The sequence below is a fragment of the Pelobates fuscus genome, chromosome 10 (genome assembly GCF_036172605.1).
Source record: "Pelobates fuscus isolate aPelFus1 chromosome 10, aPelFus1.pri, whole genome shotgun sequence".
Taxonomy (NCBI): Eukaryota; Metazoa; Chordata; class Amphibia; order Anura; family Pelobatidae; genus Pelobates; species Pelobates fuscus.
Window position 1 is genome coordinate 130,591,635 of NC_086326.1, and position 18,510 is coordinate 130,610,144.

Here is an 18,510-nt window from a genome sequence, read left to right on the forward strand (position 1 = left end):
GCATTTGTTTGCCAATATTTTTTCCCCAACAGAGCCCAACTCTGAATCTTCTCTGAGAAGTTACACCAACTATGTAATTTCACAGAGAGCCTACTGTTCCTGGGCATTATTGCATTGAGCTTTAATGTGGTTGCACAGGCTTGTTGACTGCTGGAGTGCAATCCATTCTGATGAACACAACTATACGTTCTTCTCCCACCCACATAATTCCTACTCTAGAAAAGGTTACTTTTCATGACAGATTATCACCTCACTCATTTGCTCTCAGCCAATATTGGGATGACCACATGGCCAGACTATGCACCAGTTACACTGACAGTCACATCCTCAATGCATGCACTAAAGGTCTCAAACTGGAGATTTAATGACTATTTCCTGTCCCAACAACATGACCTGGAAAAAGCCCGGGAATGTCACTATGTCCGGGAAAAAAGTAATTTCCTTTCTCGATTTGGGAGGCTCACAAGTGCATTGTCCCCTGCTTTTTCCACAAGAAGGGTACTGAAATTAGAAAGCAAAGCATTAGGAGGCGAGATTGACAACCCTGCTTCCACAAATTCGAGACTCAGATCTTAAAATCAAAAATTCTCCCTATGCTGCCCTCCAAACTGAACTCATTGAGCTGTGGAGTGAGCTTGCTGCTCGCTTAAACTCATCATTGTTGCAATTTCCTTAGATCATGCACCTTTTTCCATGTATGTGGTAAGAACAGCTGCAGATTGCTTTCCCACATGCTTAAAAAGACATGTAGAAATACGTATGCTGTCTGTATGCGGGACAGGCGTTATAGGTTGTGCCACCTTCCCTCCAAGTTCATGGGCCTATTTCTGAACCTTTGTTACTTGTCAAATCCAAAGACAGTTGAGGTGTCAACACCCCCCCAACCCCAGAGTTTACAAAAATATATATATATATTATGAATAATTGAGAATACAATAAAAATAGGGATTTGGAAGCAATAACTTTTTTTGTCTTTCCTTAAAATATTTTATTGAATATAAGAATATAGACATATAAAAATGAATAACCCACTAATATAGTATGTGGCAGAGTGTATAGGATTAAATGAATATATGTTTGCAATTAAAAGTGTTCGTATAACATACCCTTCCTGATTGTACAGGTAATCTCTCAGTAATACCTCCTTCAGAGTCGGTCTAGCAGACACATATATAGAATATAATTTCTAGTTATTACATGTAATGTATGGGTTAATTATACATCTTAAGGTTAAAATAAGTTCTTGTGAAAATTAGAAGCGTACATCTATTGTCTTGACCCACACATCTTAATCTTTATTTGGTCTAAAACGTAAAGTTCAACATGATGTAGAGAAGGACTTGACTTCACATTAATTTAGGACAAAATGGCTTATTAAAGTCTAAACATCTAAATCTGGGTAAGAGATAATTTATTAAAGAAACATGCTACAGTTTAAAGGAATACAATTTACCATTTTTATACCTGCAATTACCCATCACAGAATTAAAAAAAAAAAAACATTTTAAGAAAATTCACAAATGATAAGTTGTTTTTCTTCACAATTCTCATCATTCCACTTCCCATCATTGAACATTTCCACACAATCCTCAACCCCAAACTCATTATTGGGTTCACTATCTGCCCAGTTTGAGTAGCTTATTTTCTCTCCATTTGGATATCTAAAGGTTCCTTCATCCCCAATGTCATTAATACCAAGGAATGGATCCATCTTGTGCTGCAAAGCAAGGGTCAATATAGCTTTATTTTCTTTGGCAGATTGTGGTAAAGGCAACTGTCCTCCTGCCTTGGCACAAGTTGTGTATGCCTCATTGTAAGTAGCTGTCTGGCCATTTGTAAGATAAATTTTGTTACTGCTGCTTGTCCCTTTATTGAAGACCAAAGCTAGAAAAATATTAAAAGAAAAATAAATACAAATTCTCATCTAAAATCTATACCACATTATCTTATCTATATGTATTACATAATAAGGTGTAAAATGGCAAAGGGATTTCAGACCTGTATGTGACATTAATTGATAGTAAAAACTTTTTTTACAACAGATGTATAAATAAATGCCTTACATTTTAAATCACAAATTTGTCTCTCTAGCTTCTAATGTATGTGGCACAGCTAACTACCCGTAACTATGTTTTGTCAGTTCTGTGAAGCAGATTAGTGCATCTCCTTTTCAATGATGGTGCATTTTGTAGAGAATTCATGTCTTGTTAAAATGTGATGCTTGTAAGACTATGGGGAGATTTATCAACGTGTCCTGTTTTACAAAGTGGTTCAAATATATAAAAGGTGAAGAGTCACCAATGGAATGTACCTACTGGATTCACTGGTTTTCATGATGATTACCTCACTTTTTAGTACTTTTGTCTGCTTTGTAGAACAAAACACTTGAATAAACATCCTCAAAAGTGGCTATTTGTACAGGCTGACCATGGAATTAAAAAATATATTGACAAATATTAACCTACAAGAATATGAGTGTATGTCTGTAACTATGTATGTGTGAACCATTTGGAACGTTCTTCATATACACTACAGATGTCTTTCAAAATGTACGCAGATATAAATGATACATACATTTTCATAGATTAATAGACTTCTAATGCTCACCATTTTTCAGTGCGGCTACGTTGGATTGCAAACATGCAAGTTCTTGCTCCACAGATTCTATTTTACGTTTTAAATCATCCAAATCTTAAAAACAAGAAGTTATTGACAGCCATTAACTCAATATAATAACTATAAAGCAAACATTAACCATGCAGTTTGTGGTTAGGAAGTAGTCCTCTGGAACGAACACTTGGTACCCTCCCATGCTTTAAACTGCAGAAAATATAGAATGGGCTGGCAGAGGAGGACCTTGGACCTTGGAGAAATTTGGAGGAGTATAAATAGAAGACGAAAAAGTAAAAACAAACATGGGTTGTCCGAGGAACATATATAAACCCTAATTGTATCAAAATATGTGTTTTAAAAAAAAAAAAAAATGTAACAACCATTTAGGTTGTTACAAAAAGTTGAGGGTTTTTTTAATGACTAAAATGTTATTTTTTTTAAATGGTCCTTTTCCAAAGTATTTTTTCATTTTTCTCTATAAACAGCTTTAGTATTGGAAATCCATATAACAGAGGCCAATTTTGAAAACAATAAATGTAACACTTTTGCAACAGATTATATGATAACAGTATACCGTATTTATTCGAGTATAACGCGCAAAATTTTGTACCGATTTTTAATTTAAAATTAGGGGTGCGCGTTTTACTCGAATAAATATACCTCCCAGGACCGCCGGGCTCATTACAAGCCCAGCGGTCCTGGGGGGGGCGGGCAGCAAGCGTTTACTCACCTCCGTGCAGCTCCTCCAGCTTCCCAGTGTAAATCTCGCGAGACCCGCGGCCAGCTCTGCAGTCGGTATTATCGAGCACCCACTCGAATATTTATTCGAGTATAACAAGCACCCTAATTTTAGATTAAAATTCGGTATCAAATTTTATACCGATTTTTAATCGAAAATTAGGGGTGCGCGTTATACACGTGTGCGCGTTATACTCGAATAAATACGGTATGTGTTAATAAGCCATTTTTTTCCCCGGGCTTTTAAAATAAAAAACAAAAATAAAAAAAATTATGTTTTGCACTACACTACCCCACATATTGGTAACACATTTTTTTGTGGCAGACTCTGACAATCTCACCACTTGTGTAAATTTATTAGCGATTTTTTTGATTTTTCATCATTCTTTTATTTATCATTTTTCATATTGTAAAAATTTGGCAAAGTGAGTTAAAACAAAATTATTAGCATATTGAATAAATTACAGTGCTTGTGATTTTCTTGTGAGTGCAGTATACTTTTTTTTATTTATGTTTAAGGTAAGTTATAATGAGCTGTAATTGGGTTTACATTATTTCAAACAGTAAAAAAAAAAAAAAAAAGGAATTAAAATTGAGATGAGCAGGTTGAAGACATTTTTAAAACCCTGGTATTCATATTTTCAATACACCACAACTTGAATTGTATATAAACTCCATAAAACCTCCCCCTTCCAATGGGAAAGAACGTCTTAAATACTCTTCCAGGTGAGCCACAGAAAAAAAGTCTTGGCACTGTTAAGCATCTAGCTATGTAGCTAAAAAAGATTAAACATTTCTGAAGACTATATACCGTATATACTCGAGTATAAGCCGACCCGAATATAAGCCGAGGCCCCTAATTTTACCCCAAAAAACTGGGAAAACTTATTGACTCGAGTATAAGACTAGGGTGGGAAATGCAGCAGCTACTGGTAAATTTCTAAATAAAATTAGATCCTAAAAAAATTATATTAATTGAATATTTATTTACAGTGTGTGTATATAATGAATGCAGTGTGTGTGTATGAGTGCAGCGTGTGTATGAATGCAGTGCGTGTATGAGTGCAGTGTGTGTGTATATGAGTGCAGCGTGTGTATGAGTGCAGTGTGTGTGTATGAGTGCAGTGTGTGTATGAATGCAGTGTGTGTGTATGAGTGCAGTGTGTGTGTATGAATGCAGTGTGTGTGTATATGAGTGCAGTGTGTGTGTATGAATGCAGTGTGTGTGTGTATATGAGTGCAGTGTGTGTATGAATGCAGTGTGTATGAATGCAGTGTGTGTGTGTGTATGAGTGCAGTGTGTATGAATGCAGTGTGTATGAGTGCAGTGTGTACGAATGCAGTGTGTGTGTGTGTGTGTGTATGAGTGCAGTGTGTATGAATGCAGTGTGTGTATGAATGGAGTGTGTGTGTATGAGTTCAGTGTGTATGAATGCAGTGTGTGTGTGTGTGTGTGTATGAGTGCAGTGTGTATGAGTGCAGTGTGTATGAATGCAGTGTGTGTGTGTATGAGTGCAGTGTGTGTATGAGTGCAGTGTGTGTATGAGTGCAGTGTGTGCATGAATGCAGTGTGTGTGTGTGTGTGTGTGTGTGTATGTGTGTGTTGCAGAGCCTTGGGGGGGCAATTTTATTATTTTTTTTACATTATTTTAATATTTTTTTTCATTATTTTTTTTTATTTACTTATTGTTTTTAATTATTTTCATATTTTGTTATTATTATTTATTATTTGTAATGTTATTTTTTTTTTAATTATTATTTTATTATTAATTTATTTTTGTTTCGTCCCCCCTCCCTGCTTGCTAGCTGGCTAGGGAGGGGGGCTCCTTCCCTGGTGGTCCAGTGGGATTGGTAGTTCAGTGGGGGGGAGAGGGGGGCTGTGAGAGATGTTACTTACCTCTCCTGCAGCTCCTGTCAGCTCTCTCCTCCTCCGCGCCGTCCGGTCAGCTCCCTCTGTCAGCTCACACTGCTCTCGCGAGATTTACACTGGGAGCTGACCGAGGTGCTGAACGGACGGCGCGGAGGAGGAGAGAGCTGACAGGAGCTGCAGGAAAGGTAAGTAACATCTCTGCAGCCCCCAGTCTGTATTATGGCAATGGAAATTGCCATAATACAGACTATTGACTCGAGTATAAGCCGAGTTGGGGTTTTTCAGCACAAAAAATGTGCTGAAAAACTCGGCTTATACTCGAGTATATACGGTAATAACCCAGAAGAAAGGAATCTTAGAATACATCTTACCCCTAGATTATGTCCAACATAACAGGTAAAACCTTGTATTTAACAACTATTTAACAAATTTAGCTTAATGAAACAGTCTTGGTGTTTAAATTATGCCCCTGCAGTCTCACTGCTCAATTCTCTGCCATTTAGTAGTTACATTGTTTTGTTTATGCAGCCATAGCCACACCTCCCTGCATGTGACTTGCACAGCATTCCTAAACACTTCTTGTAAAGATAGATATAATGTTTAAGCTTAATTTATTGTACATTCTGTTTAATTTAAAATTGATTATCTCCTGATCTGTTAATAGCCTACTAGACCGTGCAGGAGCCTCCTGTGTGTGATTTAAAGTTTAATTTCCTGACTAATCCATGTCAGGATCATTCATTGTTAAGTCCTTCCCTCTCAGCAGATAGGACAGGAATAATTACATTTAAATTATATATTAAAAAAGGACCCACCTCCCAAACTCCAGCAGTTTTTTTTTCACTGTCCTCCAGCTATTTGTCAAGACTCTTATTCTTTATAGATCACCTGCCATAAGTTTTCCAATTTGACTCCCCTAGGGAGTTCAGTCCAGGGAAGAAGCCAGATATATCCCAAGCTGTTTGGGATTCCCTGGGTTAAAATTACTATTTTAGCTTATAGTAATTGAAGATGTGTTATTATACTTTTATATTTAATATATGAACATATTTTAGGCAGTAAGGAAGCTTAATGTTTGGAATTTAAGTTTTGTTTTCCTATTCTTTCAATATCTTACCTAGATTCCTGGATCCGGGTTAAAAAATGTACTAATAAGGTGGTCAGCACCGATAATTTCTTCATAATTATTATTTTACAGCTCTTTCCCTAGTTTTCTGCTGTTTTTTTGGGGTTTTTTTTTTTTAAGGTATTACAAGATACAAATTTTATCTGTTTTTTACATACATATATATATATATGAATGGAAATTAGGAAAACGGGATGCACTCACAGGTCATGTATGTACATGTATGACTTGTATTCATTGATCTTGAAAAAGACCCGGCAGGGTCGAAACGTCGGTCGATTTTTGTATACACCTAATGGATTAATAAAACACAATTTTTTCACTTATATGAAGACCTGTGAGTTCATCCCGTTTTTCTAATTTCCTTATATATTTGACGCCAGGGATACAGCACCCAGGCAAGATACATCTATTTCTTTTATAAGGAGAGTGCCAAGCTGTCACTTTATTATATATATATATACCCCCATTTGCTCCAGATTTCTGGAAGGTAACTATAAACTTCTTTGCCAGTATTAAGGTATCATAGCCCCACTAGGTTACATAAATTGGATTCTTCTATTCCTAGCACTTGCGTTGGAAGGTTGTGTTACTAAATATTAACCTGATAACTAAATTGCCTTTATTCTCCATGCTACCTGAATCACTATTTCTCCACAATATGTACCCAATTTCCAAGATTTGCAAATTATAACTCCCTTGTTTGGTACTATCAGCTAAACCTCAATTTACCCCCACTGGAATTTACAGTATATACATTTGTTACTGAATGGCACAATAGAGTTGAGATCATTAGCTATACGGAGGTAATTAGTGCTTTTTTTTTTTTTTTTTTACAAAATACCTACACTGTTTATAGAGCCCTGGCAGACCTGGACTGACTATTTTCTAAATTTCTTATCACGTTGAGATAGTAGTCCATGCCGTATTGACAGATTTCCATTTTTTCTCTCCTTTTATTACGTTGAAATTTAATGTGATGGCTGTGTATCCAACTGCTAAGCAATATGGGCACTTAAAATGCTGCTCCATGAGATGGGACCTGGCAGTATCTACAATATAGTGCCAGAGTGCATTATTTTCTTGAATAGGAAGTCATGTCTCACAGCGAAACCAAGCAACAACAAGAGCAAGCCAACATGCTTTATGGCCAGAAAAACCTGTCTACAAAACAGGGCATGCAGACACCTTTACAAGATAGTGATGGCATCTCTGGGGAATTCATCCCAATTCTGGAAACTGAAAAAAATTACTATGCCCCAGTACAAGTCTACGATGAAAAAGAAGCCTTCCTGCAAGTCATTAAAACTCTCAGGAATCACCATATTCGATACAGATGGGGTTACTCAATGTGACTGCTTGTGTTGAGAAATGGAGCCATGAGAGAGGAATATGAAGATGGACTTACTATCCTCAAACAATTGTGGTTGCCTTTGCAGTGGCAATGCGGCTTTCCTGAAAAGAGTATTGTCGGAGTGGAAGATGATGACAGAGTGAAAAATCCTGATAAAGAATGAGATTTGCCTAGTGACGCCTTTGCACTTAGTAACTTGTGTATGTTTCAGACTCACGTGTTTACTTTTATTTGCTTTTACATGCAAATAGGTTCTCAGCAATTGTTTAGTTTTAAATGACATTGAGACCAACTTTATCTGTTAGGATAATAGTGTTATTGGTAAATAACCAAGTGTGGTAATTATACTACTTCAAGCCACATTATTTTCCCCAACTTCCTCCTTACCTAATGTAAATTTGATGAACAGGAGACTAGCCTCCATTTGTGGCTCAGCAGACTGAGCAGGCATTGCCACCATAATTAATTAATATTTTTCATTATAGCCATTCCCATGCAGTCACCTCTAATAAAGATGTTGGCTGGTCTACCACGCCCCTATGGTGATCATGTGTGTATGTAGTTTAGTTTAATGTTTGTTTGTTTGTTTGTTTGTTTGTTTTTAGCCCTACCCTCTGTAATCACGTCAATTAACCCCTTAAGACCGCAGCCAAATGTACAAGTTGTGATCCAAAAAAACGTAAACAAAACCTGGCATTTGCGCTATATGTCTGTCCAACCATAATTCACCTCTTTCATATTAAATGCACCCCCCATTATTATATATCATTTTATTCAGGGGAAACGGGGCTTTCGTTTAACATCAAATATTTAGGTATGGAACATAATTTAATATGAAAAAAATATTAAAAAAATGGGAGAAAATAAGATTTTTTTTAATTTTTTTAGTTCTACGTGACATTCTAACTGTGAATGTCATAATACTGTTTGCTTTTACTGCAATACAATACACATATTTGTATTCAGCGATGTCTCGCGTGTAAAACAGTACCCCCTATGTACAGGTTTTATGGTGTTTTGGGAAGTTACAGGGTCAAATATAGCATGTTACATATTTCAGTTTTTTTACATTGAAATTCGCCAGATTGGTTACGTTGCCTTTGAGACCATATGGTAGCCCAGAAATAAGAATTACCCCCATGATGGCATACCATTTGCAAAAGTAGACAACCTAAGGTATTGCAAATTGAGTATGTCCAGTCTTTTTTAGTAGCCACTTGGTCACAAACACTGGCCAAAGTTAGTGTTAATATTTGAAAATGCAAAAAACTAATTTGAACGCAAATTTTGGCCAGTGTTTGTGACTAAGTGGCTACTAAAAAAACTGAACATACCCTATTTGCAATACCCTGGGTTGTCTACTATTGCAAATGGTATGCCATCATGGGGATAATTTTCATTCCTGGGCTACCATACGGTCTCAAAGGCAACCTGGCGAATTTTAATGTGAAAAAACTGAAACGCAAACCTTATATTTGACTCTGTAACTTTTGAAAACACCATAAAACCTGTACATGAGGGGTACTGTTATACTCAGGAGACTTCGCTGAACACAAATATTAGTGTTTCAAAACAGTAAAACGTATCACAACAATTATATCGTCAGTGTAAGTGCCATTTGTGTGTGAAAAATGCAAAAAATGTCACTGTCACTGACGATATCGTCGTTGTAATATATTTTACTGTTTTGAAACACTAATATTTGTGTTCAACGAAGTCTTCCGAGTAAAACAGTACCCCCCATGTACAGGTTTCATGGTGTCTTGGAAAGTTACAGAGTTAAATATAGTGCTAGACAATGTAATTCCCTGAACTTTTGGCCTGGGTTGGCAGGCAGGTCCTGCAAATTGTAATTAATAAAATGACCTAATTATGTAAAATTATTAAATAAATATATGCATAGAATTATTATATATATATGTGTGTATATATATATGTGTGTATATATATGTATATCATTTTTTTTAATTATTTTTATTTATATATAGGTATATACATAGTGATATATACGTATATACTTATGTATATAGATATATATATTATTTCGTTCTACATGTATTTTGATATCAATATATATATATTAATTTTAAAATACAGTTAGAACGAAATTACGCATGTTTATATATTTTTTATCTATTTTTTTTATTATTTTTTTATTATTTTTTAATTTATTTTTTTAACGTATTTATTTATTTTTTATTATATATAAATATATATATAATGAAAATTATATATATATTTAATCAATATCATTGTACGTGTATTTTGATATTAATATATATATATATAATTATGTATATATTAATATTAAAATACACGTAGACAGTGTATGCATATGTATGTGTATGTGTGTATATGTGTGTATATATATACTTAGATCATATATATAATAAATATATATATGATCTAAGTATATATAATTTATTTTTACACTGTTTTAACATTTTTTTTTTTTTTTTCAGACAGCAGGGGGAGTACCTGTCATTACAGGCACTCCCCCTGCTGGCAATGCCTTGGACGGCTATGCCGTCCATGTGATCGCGGAGTCCTCGCAAGGACCTCGCGATCACATGGCCCTGGGCGGCTGAAGAGGACGCAGGGGGACTCCCTGGGCTCCCAGGTAAGTCCCCCATACCGCGATCGCCGGCGTGGGATCGCCGGCGACCGGGTAAGTACATAAGATCGCAGGGCGTACTATGCCGTCCTGCGGCTTTTAGAGCCACCAAAATAAGGACGGCATAGTACGTCCTGCGGTCTTAAGGGGTTAATTACCCAACAAGCACACCGCTGGGAACTGATTATACCTGCACTTCACCTGATTAGTGGAGCATAAACCTATCTCCACCTTTCTATTGCTGTTGATCTACATACACCACAAAACAGGAGATATTGTGTGAAAATAAGCTGCAAATATGAAAAACTGAATATTTTTAAAATATTTTACAAGGAAGACTACATTGAGATTTCTCTTGTTTTCAAGTATGTACTGGGTCCACAAAACATTGCATTGATACAATAGTTTACAATAAAATACAAAAACAAAAGTTTTCAAATATATATCTATGCACGCACACACACATTATATATATATATATATATATATATATATATATATATATATATAATTTGTTTGTTTTGTTTACTTATTTATTTATATACCCATACATTTGTGGTTGTGGATAAAGGTCTGTGCGGCCGCACAGAGCACCATGGCAGCAGGGGCGCTGGGCAGCCGAAACACCTTACACACTTAGGGTCTGTTATTGAAGAGGTGAAGTTAAATAGACAGAGGAGGTGGGGCTAAATCAACAGGGTGGGGCTAAATTGGCAGCAGGGGCGGAAGTGTGGCTTCTACCTGCTGCCGGTTATGCTGCATACTGAGGGGGAAGCAGGAAGGAGCTCCTGCTTCCACAACTGCTAAATATGGACTGCAGTGCTTCCACTCTTTCCTTTCCGCAGCATAATGGGGTTACCTGTCTGTGTGCGTGTGTGTGTCTGTAACTGTGTGTGTCGGTCTGCTTATAACTGTGTATCTGCAACTGTATGTGACTGTCTGTAACTGTGTGTGACTGTCTGCCTGTAACAGTGTGTGTGTGTGACGAGACCAATCTCGCCACTGTGCATTGGAGGAGCCTGGTTGCCGCCTGCTGCCTTTAGACTATGCCCATGTTGAAACACTTGATTTTCCCCTGCAAAGACACGAAAACCGGGTCATTTAGTGCTTGCCCTGTTTGAGCGGTGATACCCCAGATAGCTATGCCATGGAGCCCATTCGTATAATGGAAGACTATGGGAAAGACTTTGGCTCCATGGCAATTGAACTGTATGTGTGTGATCTGAGCGCCATAATGTGCGCTCAGATCTGAGCTATCTGGGGATATGTTGAATGTACCTGTTTTATGCAATGGCTGCACAGTTATATATTTTTATGTATTTTGTTGTCTTTTGCTGCCATGTGTTCAATGGAGTTTTGCCTCTGTCCTTGGAGATAATTGGATTACTAGAAGACTCTGTGGAACTGGTTTTGGGCAGAAAAGCCATGCTTTATTTGGTCACAAAGGACTACGATCTATCTTTTGAACCACTGGACCAATTTGTATGATTTTGACGTATGTTTGGAGTATGCTGATTCTGAAAATGTAAGTTTTATGTGAATGTGATGCATACTTTTAAAGTTATGAATAATGTGGAAAAACTGTATTTCTAGTATTCTATATATATATAAAAGAACAATAAACCCACAGCTCTGTCTGTTCACTGCTTGACCCTCAACACGGAGCTTTGTCTCATTCTTGGGGGGATTTATTGAATGCTGTTCCAGTTCGACTGCTAGGAGTGTAAACCTTTCGTATGGTTTTTCCTATTGGTTTCCTGTTCGGCGGATTGGTGTCTACAGTAGCTGTTCCTGTGTCTCTGGAAGGGGAAGATCTACTGAATGGCTGTTAACCCCTTTTATGCCTGGGGGTGCCGTTACAGTGTGTGTGTCTGTAACTGTGTGTGATTATCTGTAACTGTGTATTACTGTCTGTATTTGACTGTGTATGTAACTGTATGCCTGTAACTGTGTGTGCATATGACAGTCTGTCTTAGACAGTGTGAGTGACCGTCTGTCTGCCTCTAACTGTGTGTGTGTGACTGTCTGCCTGTAACTGTGTGAGTCTGTAACTGTGTGTGACTGTCTGACTGTGATTGTGTGTGACTGTCTGTAACTTTGTGTGTGTGTGTGTGTGTGTGTGTGTATTACTGTCTGTTACTGTGTGTGTGTGTGTGTGTGTGTGTGTGACTGCCTGTAACTGTGTGCATATGACAGTCTGTCTGTAAGTGTTTGTTTGTGGCTGTCTGCTTGTAACTGTATGTTTGTGTGTGTGTGTTTATGACTGCCTCTAGCTGTGTGTGTGTATGTGTGTGTGTGTGTGTGTGACTGTGTGCGTGTGACTGTCTGCCTGTTACTGTGTTTGTGTGTGACTGCCTCTTACTGTCTGCTTGTGACTGTGTTTTTTTGTATGCATGCGACTTAAAGACTGTAACGCGTGGCTTTGCGCCTGGGACTATGTACATGTGGCTATATTTGACAGTATTTGGGTATAACTGTGTGCATCTGACAGTATGTCTGATTGTGGGACAGTGTGCATGTGACACTGCAAAAATGTAAAATAGCATTAACACATGGGCCTTCATGCATTTTTTTAAATCGAAAAAATACAGGGGGAAAAAATACATTATACAAAATACATTAATAGTGCAATACAATATGGTACAGTACAAATAATGTAGGTAGTAGCTATAAGAAAAGCACTCCCATTTAATAGAGCTATTTTAGAGCTCTGCTGTATTGCGCGTGAACGGTACAATCCCCGTCTAAGGATATATGGTGGTTGGAGTAGTGTTGATCCTCCAGATGCAAATGCAGATATACGTAGTATATATGGGGGTAAAAGAGCAGAAATAACTCCAATGGTGTAGTAAGTACTGGTACACCAAGTAAATAGAAAGAAATGTACTTACATTTTATAGAGCAAGACCTGCTCTAGGTGGAACAGCACGGGTGGTATAATCCCCACCTCAGTATATGGATGGTATCGGGTAACAAGCCAAAAAAACAAATAGTACTATAAAAAGTAACAATGTATTATAATGAACATTTAAACAATAAAAGTATTTTTAAAAAGGTAAGAGTCCCACTTGACGCGTTTTGCCTGTTCGAAAGGCTTTTTCAAAAAAGTTTGAAATATAGTAGAGCTCTAAAATTTCTCTATTAAATGTGAGTGGTTTTCTTGTAGCTACTACCTACATTATTTGTACTGTACCATATTGCATTGCACTATTATTGTCTCTTTTTTTTCCTGAGGTTTGCAACATTGTTTTTCTTGAAGGTTTATGTATATATGATCTTTGAGGTGCAGTATATACCATATATTTTTTATTTTTACCAATCACACAAGGTTTTGGGAATCCTTGTAATGTATACCGCAGCCCCTATCAACTTATTGTAATATAGTGAGCGCCTATACCTCTTTATTTTTTAAAATCTGAATTAAATACCCCTATACAAACACTACATCCTTAAACATACACGATACATGGATGAGTGGGTGTAACCAGGGAGAGGCGCTTTAAAAATGTTTCGCACAGGACGCCTGAAGACCTAAGGCCAGTCTGGGGATGCTGCTTGTGGCGCTCTGTTTGTAGTTAAGGCCGCTTGCAAGTTTGCATATGCAGATTGGGTTGTTTGTGGTGTATTATGTGGGTGTGCATGTATGTAGGGGCTGTAGTGTGAGGTAAAGGGTATAGTGGTTGTATTGTGTGTGTTGGGAAAAATATGAGTTTTAGTGTTTGTGTTGAGGAGAATAGTGGCTTTAGCATGTGTTGTTGAGGATAAGGGCTGTAGAGTGTGTTTGGGGGTAGGGACTGTAGGGTTTAGTGGCAAGATAGTGGCTGTAATGGGAGATAGTGGCTGTGGTGTTAGAAAAGGTGCTGGGCAGGAGATATGGGCAGTGGTGAGTAGGGGAAAAGGGCTACAGTGGGGTCAGGGGCTATAATAGAGGTATAGTGGCTATAATCAGGGATTAGGTGCTGTAGTGAGAAGTTAGAAATTATGGTGGGGATAGTGGATATAGTAAGGGTTTAGGGACTGTGCTGAGAAGAATGGGGGCTACAATGGTGGATAAAGTCTGTAATGAGGGATTGGGGGATGGGGCCTGTAGCAGAGGAATATTGCCTGAGAGGCTGCTTAAAAACATTAACATTAAAAAAATTACATAGAAACATAGAATGTGACGGCAGATAAGAACCATTCGGCCCATCTAGTCTGCCCAATTTTCAAAATAATTGCATTAATCCCTGGCCTTATCTTATAGTTAGGATAGCCTTATGCCTATCCCGCACATGCTTAAACTCCTTTACTGTGTTAACCTCTACCACTTCAGCTGGAAGGATATTCCATGCATCCACTACCCTCTCAGTAAAGTAATACTTCCTGATATTATTTTTAAACCTTTGTCCCTCTAATTTAAGACTATGTCCTCTTGTTGTGGTAGTTTTTCTTCTTTTAAATATAGTCTCCTCCTTTACTGTGTTGATTCCCTTTATGTATTTAAATGTTTCTATCATATCCCCCAGTCTCGTCTTTCCTCCAAGCGATACGTGTTAAGATCCTTTAACCTTTCCTGGTAACTTTTATCCTGCAATCCATGAACCAGTTTAGTAGCCCTTCTCAGAACTCTCTCAAAGGTATCAATATCCTTCTGAAGATACGGTCTCCAGTACTGCGTACAATACTCCAAGTAAGGTATCATCAGTGTTCTGTACAATGGTATGAGCACTTCCCTCTTTCTACTGCTAATACCTCTCCCTATCCAATCAAGCATTCTGCTAGCATTTCCTGCTGCTCTATTACATTGTCTACCTACCTTTAAGTTATCAGAAATAATCACCCCTAAATCCCTTTCCTCAGATGTTGAGGTTAGGACTCTCTCAAATATTCAGTACTCTGCCCTTGGGTTTTTACGTCCAAGATGCATTATCTTGCACTTATCCACATTAAATGTCAGTCAATTTTTCTAGTTTTTAAAATGCTATATATGGGCAGATGTTGCATGATCATGCTTCTTGAACAGGTGGACAAACACACCTGTAATTACATAAAAAAGTGGAAAAATATAATTTGTTGTTGAGACTGTCGTTAATAACGCACTATAAAATAAACTTCTATTTGGCCTGTGTTTACCCTGGGAAAAAAAAAATATTCATCTGTTTACTGAGGTGAAATAATCCCCAAGAAAAGTAAAAACCTGATTAGGAAACATTCAAAAGAATCAATTAACTATGTATAGTGGCTATAAAATGGGTAGTTTTTTGCCTTGTTCTCTTTCATATCCATCCTTACCGTGACATGCGTGGCATCCATGACATGTAACATCACTTTTTTTGTCTGTATATTGGCACAGCTGGGTACTGATTACTGCAAATGGCATATTCAACATCAAGACACAGAGTATCTGAAAAAGCTTCATGGTTTCACGTTTTTTTTAACAGTGGATGAAGAAGACCTGTAGGTGTAAATATTTTCACAAATACTAAATATTCATGTAAAAAAAAATTTCCATCAACAAATCTAACTCATTTATTTAAATACAAATCTTTTATGGAAATGTAAAGATGGCATTATATTCATAATGTAGCAATTAGGATGTCTAGCACTAGATGTGTGCAATTCGTTTCGTTCCGAATGTAAAATTCTGACGAATTTCGGCAATTCGATGCTTCTGAATGTCAGAATTTCCAAAGTGCCGAATTTTGGAAGCGCCAAACCGAACCGAATTGACGAAGTGACCAATTACCGAATTGCTGAAGTGCTTCAGATTTCTGAAAAGTGGCCAAACAATAGAGGGAGGGACAATTATGTGAATGATTGAAGGAATCTAGACCAATAAGTTCATTCCTGGCACTGGGAGCCCTACAGATGCGTAAGTGGTTGGGGTGGCAGTCCGTGCACCTAAACCTACCCCTAAACCTAAACTTACCCTTAACCCTACCCTTACCCTAACATTAGATGTGTAAGTGGTTGTGGTGGTTAGGGTTAGGGTTAGGGAATAGGGGTAGAGTTTGGGGTAGGAGTAGGGTTAGGGTTAGGGAGCCCTACAGATGTGTAAGTGGTTGTGGTGGCAAAAAAATGTCCGAAGTTCTGAATTGTCAAAGTCCCAAATTTCGGAAGTGCCGAACCAAAGTGTCGAATTGCTGAAGACCCAAATTGCCGAAGTGCAGAATTTTGGAAGTGCCGAACTGAATTTTTTGCTCGTGCACATCCCTAGTGGACAGCTGAAACAACCCAAACCAGAGTCTCTTATTTTCTTGCTTTGGATGGAAACAGTACAAGATGGTGGAAGGGAAGCAGCGCCTTATGGATGTCCTCAAATCAGTAGAAATTCGGACAAATTTCAGCAATTTGGACATTTGGATGCTTCCGAATGTCCGAAGTGTCGAATTGCCAAATTGCTGAATTTCAGAAGTGCCAAACCGAATTGCCGAAGTGCTAAATTTCGGAAGTGCCGAAGTACTTCGGATTTCTGAAAAGTGGCAAAACAGGAGAGGGAGGGAAAATTAAGGGAATGATGACAGGAATCTAACCCTAGCCCTAACCCTGCCCCTTACCCTAACCTAATCCTAATCCTAACACTACCCCTAACCCTAGTAGGGTTGATGTTAGGGTTAGGGTTGGGGTTAGGTTAGGGGTAGGATGGGGTAAGGTTGGGAATAGGGTTAGGGTTAAGGGTTGGGTTAGTGGTAGAGTTAGGGATTGGGTTAGGGAATTGCCGAGGTCCCGAATTTCGGAAGTGCCGAACCAAACCAAATTTTTTGCCCATGGACATCCCAACAAATCAGTGTTAATTTTGTCAACTAATAATTTTAGTCAAATTTTGGTCGACTAAAACTAGACTAAAAACATTCAGATTACTAAAATACGACTAAAACTAAAATGACTTTTTAGTCAAAAGACTATGACTAAAACTAAATTGAAATTTGCTGCCAAAATTAACACTGCACAGAGGGACTGTGGAAGGGGCAGAAGAGACAGACCAGGGCTTGGGAGAAAGATACCTAGAGGGGCTGGGAGGACACAAAGAGACACAGAGGGGCTGGGGAAGGGGCAATAGAGACAAGTAAAGGCTTTAACTAAACCCATTAGATCAACTAAAATCGACTTGAGATTTAGTCGACTAAAACTAGACTAAAACAAAAACAATTCAGATGACTAAAATATGACTAAAACTAAATTGAAATTTGCTGCCAAAATTAACACTGTTTCAAATCCAAGCCAAAATGAATGGGTATGTAAATAATAGATCAGGAAACAGAATATAGTGTATTATGTTATGACTTTTAGAAGAAGATTTTACCAACAGGACTCTCACTTCTAATTCCTTGGTGGGGAATATACCACCTAAGCCACAAGAATTGAGCAAAATCCATTATTGCTCTCCTCTGGTGGGTACCTCCTTTTTTTTTTATCACCTTTTATCAAAGAGCACTATAGTTTGTTGTATGTCTTTTATGTGGAGACTCATAAGCGCTCCAATTAGGACCAGTTCCACCAGACCAAGACTACAGGTATATCCACAGGCAGGGATTGTACTGCCCAAGTGCACACATTTAGAGCTGATCATAAGCTCCTATAAATTGTAAGTGTATTTTTTTTCCTACCTCACTGATTAGAGTAACATAATGCACTATATTCTGTTTCCTCTCCTCTTATTTTGCATACCCTCTCATTTTGCCTCAGATTTGAGGACATCCATATATCATTATATTGTTTTTTGTTTTGTTTTTTAATAAAAATGATTTATTCATAAGTATTAAGTAACTATTCACAACATAATAATTGGGAGCTTACCTTTGCTGATATAGATGTATCTGCAAGTAACTGTACACAGAATGTCACAGCATGGAACAAAAACATTATGCCATGCTACTTCCTCAAAGAGAAACTTAATTGAGGTTAAAGAATCAGCATATTTAGAGGGCTCCACTGCAGCAATGAAAATATTAATATGAAAAAGTTAAGAGCGCAAAATCACATAAATAAACAGTAAGTAACTGAACCAATGCTGTAATGCACTTTTCTACAAAGAAAGTTAAAAACTGCTAGATACAATAGAAACCTTCCCAAGTTTAAAAGATGTCATTAAAAAATAGAATAAAATCCGTATCAGCGCTTAGTTAATATTCCCTTATTATTCAAATATAGGAAACAACATGAAATGCAATAATATTATAATAGAAGAGTTTGTGAGGGAATGTCCAAATAGTATC

General features: G+C 37.4%; 1 protein-coding gene across 1 annotated transcript; it reads right to left on the minus strand.

The window, feature by feature from the left end:
- Window positions 1-963: 963 nt before the first annotated feature.
- Window positions 964-18,134, minus strand: LOC134575381 (pulmonary surfactant-associated protein D-like). Its single transcript, XM_063434675.1, has 4 exons — window positions 18,092-18,134; window positions 15,587-15,749; window positions 2,608-2,691; window positions 964-1,884 (listed from the first exon to the last, which is right to left on the minus strand). Exons 2-4 carry the CDS (start codon window positions 15,711-15,713, stop codon window positions 1,505-1,507), a joined length of 591 nt encoding a protein of 196 aa, XP_063290745.1. The 5' UTR covers window positions 15,714-15,749; window positions 18,092-18,134; the 3' UTR covers window positions 964-1,504.
- Window positions 18,135-18,510: the final 376 nt, after the last annotated feature.